Source organism: Vulpes lagopus, chromosome 13, assembly GCF_018345385.1.
Source record: "Vulpes lagopus strain Blue_001 chromosome 13, ASM1834538v1, whole genome shotgun sequence".
In the NCBI taxonomy this organism is placed as follows: domain Eukaryota; kingdom Metazoa; phylum Chordata; class Mammalia; order Carnivora; family Canidae; genus Vulpes; species Vulpes lagopus.
The window spans coordinates 46622068-46634395 of record NC_054836.1 but is presented as its reverse complement, the minus strand read 5'-3'; the positions used below and the strand labels follow the sequence as shown (position 1 = coordinate 46634395).

Genomic DNA, 12328 nt, shown 5'->3' with positions numbered 1-12328 from the left:
TTCCTTTTGATTTTTTCTTTGGCCCATCAATTATTCAAGATTTGGTTGTCTTACTTCCATGTATTTGTGAATTTTCTCTTTCCTACTATTATCAATTTCTAATGTCATACTAGGGACGCCTGGGTGGCTCAGTGGTTAAGCGTCTGCCTTGGCTCCCTGCATGGAACCTGCTTCTCCTCCCTCTGCCTATGTCTCTGCCTCTCTATATCTCTCTCATGAATAAATAAATAAAATCTTAAAAAAAACTTAATTTAATGTCATGCTATTGTGGTCAAAAAAGATACTTGATAATGATTTCAGTCTTCTTAAATTTGTTGTTTTGTGACCTAACATAGGATCTATCCTAAAAAATGTCCTGTATACATTTGAGGAGACTGTGTATTCTCCTACTGTTGGATAGAAGCTCTGTAAATATATTTGTTAGGTCCATTTGGTCTAAAGTGTAGTTCAAGTCCAATATTATCTTACTGATTTTCTATCTGGATTATCCATCCATTGTTGGAATTGGGCATTGAAGTCCCCTACTATTTCGTATTGCTTTCTATTTCTCCTCTCTGATCTATTAATATTTGCTTAATTTATTTAGGTGTTTCAATGTTGGGTACATATAGATTTACAGTTGTTCTATCCTGTTAATGAACTGACCCCTTTATCATTATATAATGACCTTCATTGTCTCCTTTTACAGTTTTCTTTCTTTTTGTTTTAAAGATTTTATTTTTTCATGAGAGACACAGAGACAGAGACAGAGAAACAGGCTCCATGTAGGGAGCCTGATGTGGGACTTGGTCCTGGGACCCTAGGATCACACCCTGGGCCGAAGGCAGGCGCTAAACCACTGAGCCACCCAGAGATCCCTACAGTGTTCAACTTAGTCTGTTTCACCCAAAATATAGAGATCTAGATTTAGATCTATATCATATATTGGTGTATGTGTATGTGTGTGTGTGTGTGTGTGATATGTATGTATGTATGTATGTATATATATATGACATATGTGATATATGTGATATATAGAGCTACCCCTGCTTTCTTTTTGCTTCCATTTGAATGGAATATCTTTTTACAGCCCTTCGCTTTTACTTTAATGTGTCCTTAAGCTAAAATGAGTTTCTTGTAGGCAGCATATAATTGTCTTGTTTTTTTTTTTTCATTTAGTCATTCTCTGTCTTTTGGTTGGAGAATTAAATCCATTTATATTTCAGATATTTATTGATAGATAAGGACTTGTTTTGCCACCTAGTTGTTTGCTGTTTCATAGTTCCTTCCTTCCTTTCATGCTGTCTTCCTTTCCTATAGTGATATGCTTTGTTTCCTTTCTCTTAATCTTTTGTGTATTTACTGTAGTTTTTTGCTTTGTGGTTCTGTTAGGCTTGCATAATACATCTTATAGTTACAGCAATCTATTTTAAGTGGATGAAAACTTAACTTCAAACACATATGAAAATACTGCCTTTTCACTTTCTCCTTCCCTTGCTATGCTTTTGATGTCACAGTTTAGATCTTTTATATTGCTATCCATTTGTGGCTACACTTATTTTTAAATACTTTTGGGTTTTTTTTTTTTTACCTTTTTGTTATAGTTCAGTGATTTACATACCACTCTTATGACATTAGAGTATTCCTAATTTGACTGTATAGGTAACTTTATGGTGAGTTTTATACTTTCATATGTATTTAGGTTACTGATTAGCATCCTTTCATTTTAGCATAACTAACTCCCTTTAGCATTTCTTGTAAGGCAGGTCTAGTGGTAATGAATTCCCTCAGGTTTTGTTTGAGAAAGTTATCTTTTACTTCATTTGAAGGACAGCTTTGCTGGGCGAACTATTCTTAATTGGCAGATTTTTAAAATTTGAGCATTTTGAATATATCATCCCATCCTCTCTTTATTTTTTTTTAAGATTTTATTTATTCATGAGAGACACAGAGAGAGAGGCAGAGACACAGGCAGAGGGAGAAGCAGGCTCCCCACAGGGAGCCCAAAGTAGGACTTGATCCCGGGTCCCCAGGATCAGACCCTGAGCCAAAGGCAGATGCTCAACCACTGAGCCCACCCAGGTGCCCCCATCCCATCCTCTCTTGACCTGCAAGGTTTCTGCTGATAAATCTTCTAATAGCCTTATGGGGGTTCACTTATATGAGATAATTTGCTATTTTGGCAGTTCATTCTTTGTCTTTGGTTTTGACACTTCCATTACAATGTGTCCAGTGAATTTGGGGGGATTAAATTTGTATTGGGATCTATGAGCCTCATGTACTTGGATACTCATATCTGTCTCGAGATTTGGCAAGTTTTCAGCTTATCTTTAAAGAAGATTTCTGCCCTTTTCCCCTCTCTTCTCCTCCTTCGACTGCCATGATATAAATATTATTTTTCCTGATGGTGTTCCATAATTCACATAAGCTTTCTTCACTTGTTTTCATTCTTTTTTCCTTTTCTCACTGGATAATTTCAAATTATCAGTCCTCAAGTTCCCAGATTCTTTCATCTGCTTAATCAGGTCTGCTGTTGATCTGTATATTGTATTTTTCATTCCATTCATTGTATTCTTTACCTCTAGAGTTTGCTTCTTTTTTTATAACTTCTAGCTCACTGTTAAGCTTGTTTTGTTCATGGATTATTTTTCTGATTTTATTGTGTTGTCTACATTCTCTGTAGTTCACTGATCTTTCTTGAAACAATTATTTTGGATTCTTTGGCAATTCACAGATCTTCATTTCTGTGGGGCCAGTTACTGGAAACTGTTGTGTAATGCTACCTTGATTTTTTCATGTTTCTTATAAATCTGCATTGATGTCTTCACATTTGATGGAATAATCACCTCTTTCAGACTTTAGAGACTTAGCATCCATGAAGATTGCAGGGGCCTCAATAACCAAGGCTATGGATGGCTGTAACAGTGGTCATCTGTTGGAATCCATAGTGATGAAGCTGCAGGGGATCGCTTGATTCATGTCATGGTCAAGGGGATTCTCCTTGGCATTGGGTTCATCTTGTGGATGTCCTTGTGGTGATGGTGGTGACCCTCATGTTTGATACATGGGTACCCGTGGAACAGCTATGGGGATTGGAACTCATGTGCTTGCAGAGCAGGCTCTGGCTAGCACACAATAGCAGTGGATCTGGTTCCTGAGAAATGAGAATACATGGAGCAGCCACAGATTCAGGGACTGCAGCTCAGACACTTATGGAGCAGCAGTGGCTTCAGAGTGGGGCACTGTCTAGCCTGCAGTGGTGACAGTTTGTAGGACGTGGGTGTGCATCACGTGGCCACCAAACTGGAGACTGGAGTGCAGGTATTCATAAAGCAACAGTGGGTTTGGGTCTGGCTAGCCTGCAGCAGCACTGGTTTCACACCTAAGGCATTGGTGTTTTTGGAGCATCCACCGAAGTCTGAAATGCTGGTATACACAGAGCAGCCACATCCCTTATGTGACATGCACAGGGCTTATGCATGGGGTTGTCAGGGGCCTGGCAGCCCTGGTTCCAGAGTGGTGCAACAGCAGCTCCTGCTGGGGAGTAGTGCCACAGTGTCTTCTTCCCAAGGGTTTCTGGATGCTTTCTCATTTGAAAAGTACCTTTACTTTGCCATCACATTAAGTTGTTAGTTTGGTTAATAGATATTTCTGAGATTTTTTTCAGCATTTTTTAGATAATTACTGTTTTCTTGCATTGAGCATTATAGATGAGAAATTTTATACCAAGTTTTGCTCTCTGGAAATTTATGGAGTTTTGAGATATTCATGTATATATGTATGCATGAGTGTGTGTATTTTATATATTTATTAATTCATGGGACATTTTAATCTGAATATTCACATCTTCCTTTACCTCAGAGAATTCTTGGTTCTCTTAATCTTTTGCTTTAGCCTCTCTTTTTTTTTGAGCATCTATTATTGCTCTTTACCAGTTTATCTATTTCAGTTTTATGTTTGCAGATTTGGTTGTATATTCACATTTTAAATTAGCTACTAGATTTGTTTACATCAGCAATTATTGTCAGAGCCTGTCCTCCTTTGCACACAGCAGCTCACTATAGGATTCTGTTGTGACCAGCAGATTTTAGGACAGGTGGGAAGCCCCCCATCCCCCTCCCTTCCTCCACTGCACAAATCAGGGCCAAGCTGCAATGGAGGCAGAGTAATTTGGTGATCTCTCTGCTTTCCTGACAGGCCTTCCCCTCACCACCTTTTAAAAAAAATACTCTGGATCTGTATGTGCCCTCAAATTTCCTTACTTCTTAGTATCTTACTTGAACTGTGTTACTTTTCTCTCCAACTCCAAAATCCATTAGAAGAAGGGCTCTGTATATAAAACTGAAGTCTTCAATCTTCTTGATGAAATAATGAAATAGGCAGTCTGTACCTCTTGTGTATCTAACACGCAGTCTAAGAGGAAAAGAACAACATCTGCACTATTTGTGCTGTGTTTACTGCACTGTGCCTAGAGCTCAGTAGGATTTTTAGACATAAACTTTTGTAGAACTAAAAATATTTATAGGTTTTACCCAGTAACTTTTCCTCTAGAAATTTATCTAGAAACACTAAAGAAACACTGAAGGATGCTCAGAGTTTTATGTACAAGAATAGTCATGGTACTTATAGTTGTAAAAAATGAAAGCAACTCAAAAGTCCAGCAGTACTTATCTAAAGGAGTGTATATACTGTATATGGTTGAATATTTAATAGAAATTCTTTTTCTTTAAAGCCTTCTAGAGGTACAATCTCTGGCAATTGGTAAAAGGTATTTTATCTTTAAGATATCTATATATCTATGTATCTATATCTATGTATCTATCTATCTATCTACACCTTAATAAGTATATACCTTAAATAGGATGACTATAAATCATGCCTTTCAAATTGCTATGATTTTTAGTGATATTATCTAATATTTTTTATGTTACTGAGTAGTTTAGAGAGAATCAAATTCTTTAAACCTACGGACAAATAAATGAAATTTGTATTTATGCAATCATAATGGGCATTCAGTAAATAGAGAATGTTTTTTATTCCAGAAAACAGCTCCTTGAACATGGTGAGGTAAAGCTTTCATTTTAATCTCTGTTATACTTATGTATTAAATTCTAGTTCAAGGTTAATTCACAAAAGTATTGCCTTGCTGCTGCACTGTCAGCAGCACTTCAGTGTTTCAGCATTGCTAATAAATGCTGGTCCTTCCCATGTTTTCATCTGCTTTTTTGAACAGTAGTAAGGATTTGAAAACCATTGAAGGCTCATCTCTAACCACAGAGCATAATTAAATTACCTTCATTTATTCATTCATTCTTTTATTCATTCAACAATAGCAGCATTAATTCCCAGCCCACTGAGCCCATCAGCTATAGCCCATCAGGGCAGACACCCATGGCCCTGGGGCTGGTGGCCTTGTGCCACAGCCAGACTTGATGGTCAATCAGTTACAACCTTAGATTGTTACAGGATACAGAAGATGGCAAAGCAGTGTTTCTGCCCTCAGGTATGCATAATTTTTCAACAGAGATGTGAAACAAGACAACATTTTATATGGCGCTAAATGATTTTGTGGCATATGAAGAGAAAGCTCAGCAGGGGCTGGAAATATGATTTCCTAAGTAATAGCGCTTTGAGTCTTAAGGGAAATGCCAAATTTACAAGAGAGGGCAACTGAATCTGGACTTAATAAAAACAGCCTGTAATGATAATGAATATTTTTTAATAGTTACTATGTGCCATGTACTGTGCTGTTTTAATTCTCGTAATATTATTCCCATTTTGCAAATAAGGAAATTATGTTAGTTAGATGAGCTGTTAACAGAGACAAACACTAATATTTCAGTGATTTAACTCAGTAAAGTTTTATTCTTTGCTCACATAAAGTTAAAATCAGGAGTTCCTAGCTAGCAGTGGCCCTCCCAACAAGCAGTGATTGAGGAACCCAGAGCCCTTGCATTTATAGCTCTGACGTCTTCAGTGTGTAGCTGCTGAGGTCGAAGTGCTTGTCTGCATCACATCAGCAAAGGAGAAAGAACAGGGATGATCATGCGCTGGAGGTTTGTAAGGACTAGGCCTGGAAATGGAAATATGAACTTCCAGCCCACAGCTGGAACTCAGGCACTTGGCCACACCTGACTGCAGGGAGCTCGGAAATGGAGCCTAGCTACACGTTTAAGAAGAACAAAGTGGTCTTGGCCATGGAATAGAGACCTACGGAAATTAAATAGCTTTCCTCAGATCTGCCACTCATTCGTAAATGTAAAGCTTGCATGTGAACACTAGCAGTGTTCGAGTGCTTCCAGTGCCCTCAAAGTAATAGCACTTACTGCTTCCTGTGTGCAGGGCACTTGGGGAAGTGATTTACACATATTTATAATTTCATTTGCACAACAACCCTTTGAGGTTAAGTATAATTTTGTATATTTTACAGGTGAAAGGTGAAAGAAAACTGTGGCATAGAGAAGTTGAGTAACAGCATCACAGAGCTGAAGTCCCTTCATTTTAATCTCTGAAGCTGAAGTCCCTTCAGCTCTGTGAAGCCAAGGCCTATGAACCTTGGCGTGTAGCAGCAGAGCCATGCCGTTAATCATTCACCGCATGCTGCTGCCTAATGTGAGCTGCACTTATGCAAATCAGCCATGTCCCATGGTGCCCAGTTTAACTTAATAGTGCACATTCATACTTTATATTTTATCATGTGATATTTCAAACCCACTGCTTTTTAGAAACACAGTATTCCTTGATTTTCTGCTCTCTTTTCTCATTATTTTGCTTTGTTATTATCTTTCATTTCTCCATTTATCCTAATTTTGCCCATTTTAATTTTTTCTATTCTGTATACTAATCAGTTCAGTATTTATTATGTGCTTGTTATACATCAGGTCACTGCTTTTTTGGAATTTGATGTATAGTGGAGAAAGACAAACAATGTGAACAGATAATTATATGTGCCTTGACAGAGGAAGTTGGAAGAAAAGTAGTACAGAGAAGTGATTAAATCTGTGTGAAGAAGAATGGGTAGTTAGGGACAGATTTTCCTTTTTCTTTTTTTTTTCAGATTTTATTTATTTTCTTTTTATTTTTTTAAGATTTTATTTATTTATTTATTTATTTATTTATTTATTCATGAGAGACACACAGAGAGAGGCAGAGGGAGAAGCAGACTCTTTGCAGGGAGCCCAATATGGGACTCGATCCCTGGACCCCAGGATCATGCCCTGAGCCAAAGGCAGACACTCAACCACTAAGCCACCCAGGCATCCCCAGATTTTCTTTTTAAAATAACCATAGAGGAAGAGTTTACCAAAGTCAAAGCGCGTGCATGTATAAAGAAGGCATAAGGTAATAAGGTAATATGTTACGTTCAGAGCTACAGGCAAATCAGTATTGCTAATGCATAGAAAAGGCAAGAAGTAGCAGAAAATGACCCAGGTTCAGACTATGCTGACTTCGTAAGCAAAGAAGCTGGACTCTATTGTTAAGCAAAAGATAGTTTAATGAGATCTGAGTTGTAGATATTTTTGTCCTGTTGGCAGTAAAGAGGATGGCCTTTTAAAAGGTAATCAGAATTTGAGGGAAGAATTACTTCTTTTGAAAAATGGATTGAGTGAAATATGTTGGGGACACTTCCATGTTCACAGACTAACAGAACCATGTGATTGAATAGTTGATTGTCTGAAGAGGAAGCATAGTGTAGGGGTTAAAGACACAGACCCAGAAGCTGGCTGGCCTCATATTCCCCACTAACTGGCTGTGTGATCGTAGCCAAGTTGCTTTACATCTTTTTGGGAACAACCAAAACAATAGTAATAACAGTACTTCCCTTAAATGGTGGCTATGGGATTAAGTGGGGTATCTGTAAGATACAATAATGCCTGGTGTAAGTTAAGCACTGTGTAAATGCCCACTTTTAAATGTATGTGCCTTCTGGACCGAGACCTCAGAGCCTCCAGCTAATATTCTGGCTTCTCTTAACTGTACCAGTGAAGGGCATCTCTACCATGTTCTCAAGATGTCTTCACACCTGTTGTGGCAGGTAGTGTTGATTGGGACAATCTGCCATTTGGACTCGCCTGCTACACCTAGTCTTTGTTTTCTTTATGCTTGGGAGCTGCTACTCACACTTTACCCAACTGGGCTCACTTGTTCCAAGGACGGATAGTGAACAGTTCCCTGAGCTTCTTTTCTTTCCTTGCTTCCAGCCTCTAAAAGATGTGAGGATTTTCCTAGTAATTTTTATGTGGAAAGAGGTACTAACAAATTGGCAGGAGTGTACATAAAGTACAGAATTTTGGACTGTGCTTTTTGACTATAGCCTTCTGTCTTCTACTTGGTAGTTAAAAAGAAAACAGTTTGATAGAATAGGAGATAAAGTAGCTATTGCAAGAGAGCTCTATGGAAAGTCAGTGGCCTGTGAGTAGAAGAGGGGTTAGAGCGTGTGGATAGCAATAGAAAACAAACATAAGAGGTGCCATTTGGAATGGTCATTCTATGTCATTCACCTACAAAAAACATTATGCAGAGAAGATAAGGAAATGGTGGGGATCTTTCAGGTCTCCATATGCAGACTCTTTTCAGCCTTTAGATGATAGAGGAAAGTCAAGGAGAATTATTACTTTGGATTTAATTCTGCTTATATGGGAAGTTGGTGCTAAAGTAGAAGCAATGGGAAAAAAATAGAGTACAAGTGATGGGACTTAGGAGAGACAATGACAGTCTCATCCTGTGGCTCAAAATAACCAAAGGAAGGCATCCTGGGAAAAGTCAGATGTGTACTTGCATTAATTAGAGCACATCTACGGAAATCTGTTTCTAGATGCCACATTTTAACAAGACATGGGCAATCTGTACCATGTCCAGAGCAAGGCAACCAGAGTTATGACAACACAGAACTAATAATACAAGTTTCTGAATATTTAACTTAAAAATAGAAAGCTTCTAAGGGTGAAAGTGGGGTTAGTGCAAAGTCATGATTACAGTATTTGGGTAACAGAGAACTGTCATGTGCAAATGGGTTTAGACTGATTTTGTGCAGTTGCACAGGTGTGCAAATTATGGGGAGATACTGTTCAATTTTAGAAAAGAATTTCTAACATTTATAGCTATCCATAATTATAATAGACACTCCTATGACATATTCCTTTTCAGGAATTAGTGAATAGCTAGTTCATAGATTTATAGAAAAGATCTCCGTTTTGGATAGACAATAAAGCCACCAATTGGTGGCTTAATCCACCAATCTGTGATTTAATGGTCCTAAACAAAAAGACCTATTCTGGTGTGAAGTATATTGATATGTTGATATCTTTTGTTCCCTCCGCAACATCTCCCCAGTTTTGTCCAAAGAGGAGTTTGACCAAAGAAAAATGAAGGGTTAATTTTGAAATCTTTCACATTCCAATTTTGGGTTCAAGAATTATGAAAACATTAACAAATTCCATTTTTAAACATCTTTACTTAAAAAGGAAAAAATCAGCTTTGCATTCTGTTTTAAATAGAAATTATATACTTCCAATTCTAAAATAACACGTTTAAAAATGTGAGAAAATTCAGAAAAATCACCATTCAGAAATAACCTCTATTGACTTTTTGTTATGTTTTTGTAGCCTTCCCCACCCCTTGTGCCCATGCACATAGGTTTTCACAAACTTAGTATTTTGTATGTACATAATTATACACATTGAAAACTTTTCATGCCATTAAATAATCTGCTAATACGTGGCTACCCACATGTGGGAAATGTGGTAATTTACTTATTCCTCTATATTGGTCACATAGGTTGTCCCTATTTTGGCTGCTAAAAATTCACTTTGGTGATCATCTTTGTACAAGCATTTTTTTGGTCTTGATCATTCCCTTTAATTAGAATAGAAATTTACACCAAAAGGGTTGGCTCTTTTGTATCATCTTGATAAATATTGCTAAATTATAGAAATCTTCCAATTATTTCAGTGTGTGTTTCAAGGCATCTTCTCTAACACTCAGTATTCATTTTTGTCCATTTTATAGATGAAAATCTCTTACCTTTTTGTTTGAGTATCAATGAGTTAGAACATAACTTTTGGTTGCATTAATTCTTTGCCTATTTTTCTAGTGCAGAATCGGTTGATATTTTCTGAATAGATCTGTTAGAAAAGTTTTATCTGAAACCTTTGCTCAGTGGAATCCCATCTGAATAAAAATGAGGTGTCCTGCTAATCATACAAATATTTATGTATATAATTCCACTACTTTAAAAATAATCTAGATTATGTATTGCTGTGATTTTTGTTGCTGACTGACTGACATACAGATTTGTGAAGCATTCCATTTTTGTGAGTCTTTGGGGCTCGCTGCCTCACCTTGTGTGGGTCTTGTTCACATACCACCTCTTCATTGAGGCCCTCCCTGATTGTGCTACTCGCAATTGTAACTGCTCCCACCTGTGACCTCACCACATCCTGCACCCCCAGTCTCCTTTCTCCCTTTCACTTTCTTCACTGCAGTTACCACTTTCTAAAAACTATGCAATGGATTCATTTACTTGCCATTGTCTTTGTCTTTCCTTACTAAATATTTTTTTTCTTACTAAATATTTTAAAATGCAAGCCTCACAGGGCAGAAATTGCTCACTGTCATTTTGTTCACTGTTGTATCCAAAGCCCCCAGAACAGTACGTGGCATATAGCAGGCATTTGCTAAATCTTTGTTGAATGAATGAATAAATATTAAAATTACTAAATTAAAAGATCCTTGTCCTGATAAATGAGAATACTTTTAATGTATTTTGTATTTATTAATTTAAAAGTATATAAAGTGAATATATCATTTTGTTTCATTTCTACAGCTGATTTTTCACACATTGCAACTGTTAGCATTCACTGCTCTTGCCATTTTAATTATGAGGCTGAAGTTGTTTTTAACACCCCACATGTGTGTTATGGCTTCCTTGATATGTTCTCGACGGGTAAGGTATTCATTCTTGTGTCACTACACTGTGGTAACTATAGCAACAGCACCGTAGTTACCATGGCTTTGCTGAGTAATGCGAAACAAAACACTTGGTTTAAATGATTTAAAAGGTTATTTCATGATTAACTATGAATAAGAAAAGCAATTTCAAGTAGCTTTGAAAATTATCCTTAGATTTTAACCGATAAGTGACAAGTGAGGAGCCACACTTTCCCCTGGGTTAGTAGTTTAGCCACAAGCACAGGTGTTTGGAGTTCAAGTCTGTGCAAGAGTTTCATGGCCCTTTAAAATGATCGTGAAATGTTCTTCTTTAATACTGGAGTAGATGCAGAATAATTGCTCTAGTATTATCCTGTTTGGCTCAGAGAACCAAGGCAAGTTGTCAGTTCTGGGGTTCTCTTACTATTATATACAAAAGAGCTAGACAAAGAAGCTAGAATTTTGGGATCAGTGTACTTCTAGAAACATCTTACTTAGTTTTGATGATAAGAGTCCTGTGTTAGAATATCATAATGCTTTTTTTCTGAGAAGATTATATGTGTTATTGCTAGTGAGGTTTCATAGTTATTTTAAATGTCCACAAAGACCAGATATTACAGGAATCAGTTCTAGGATGTTTCAAAATTTTGTGATTTACTAATCTTAATCCTTGGTAGTAAATCAGTACTAGAAGAATGAAGGGTGTTTCCTCATTTATTCTTTTGAGGAGAAAGAAGGTTCCATTGTTACTGGACCCTGTAATTCCAAAATATGTACCATTTTTAAACAATAGATGACCATAGTTTGGTATATTACTAGTGCATTAGGTAGTATCAAATGATAATCCATCTTGGTTCAAGTAGCGAGGTGAGAGTTTATTATTGACCCTATAGCACTCTTCATATAAGAATTAAAAATAAATGGTTTCTTTCATTTCAGCTCTTTGGCTGGCTTTTTTGCAGAGTTCGCTTTGAGAATGTTATCTTTGGCATTCTAGCAGTAATGTCAATACAAGGTTGTACAAACCTCCATAATCAATGGAGCATAATAGGAGAATTTAATAATTTGCCTCAGGAAGAACTGATACAATGGATCAAATACAATACCAGGCCAGGTATGTAGCTCTTATTATTATCTTATTATCTTGTGTTATTATTTTATTATCTTATTATCGTATTATCTTGTAGTTACATATACACATGTAAAAATACACATACACACGGTCACTTATACACTCACAGATTTTGAGCATGCTAATGGCAGTGTCCACCAAGTCAAGCCTTCTCAAAAAACAATTTTGTGCCTTTTTTAAAATGCCTCCTAGATAACTGTCAAGAATTTTAATTAACATAAGGAATTAATGATTATTCATAGTTATTTGCTATAAGTCTGAGACCGTGGTTGTATGTTAACCCTAACA

At 36.9% G+C, this 12328-nt stretch overlaps 1 protein-coding gene across 1 annotated transcript in view; it reads left to right on the top strand.

The window, feature by feature from the left end:
• The window catches only part of DPY19L2 (dpy-19 like 2), a 94723-nt gene that overhangs the window by 70053 nt on the left and 12342 nt on the right, over positions 1 to 12328 (top strand). Inside the window, exons 18-20 of the mRNA XM_041727509.1 lie at positions 5022 to 5046; positions 10805 to 10924; positions 11848 to 12022. Of these exons, the coding sequence (XP_041583443.1) occupies positions 5022 to 5046; positions 10805 to 10924; positions 11848 to 12022 (320 nt within the window). The remainder of the gene's footprint in view (positions 1 to 5021; positions 5047 to 10804; positions 10925 to 11847; positions 12023 to 12328) is intronic.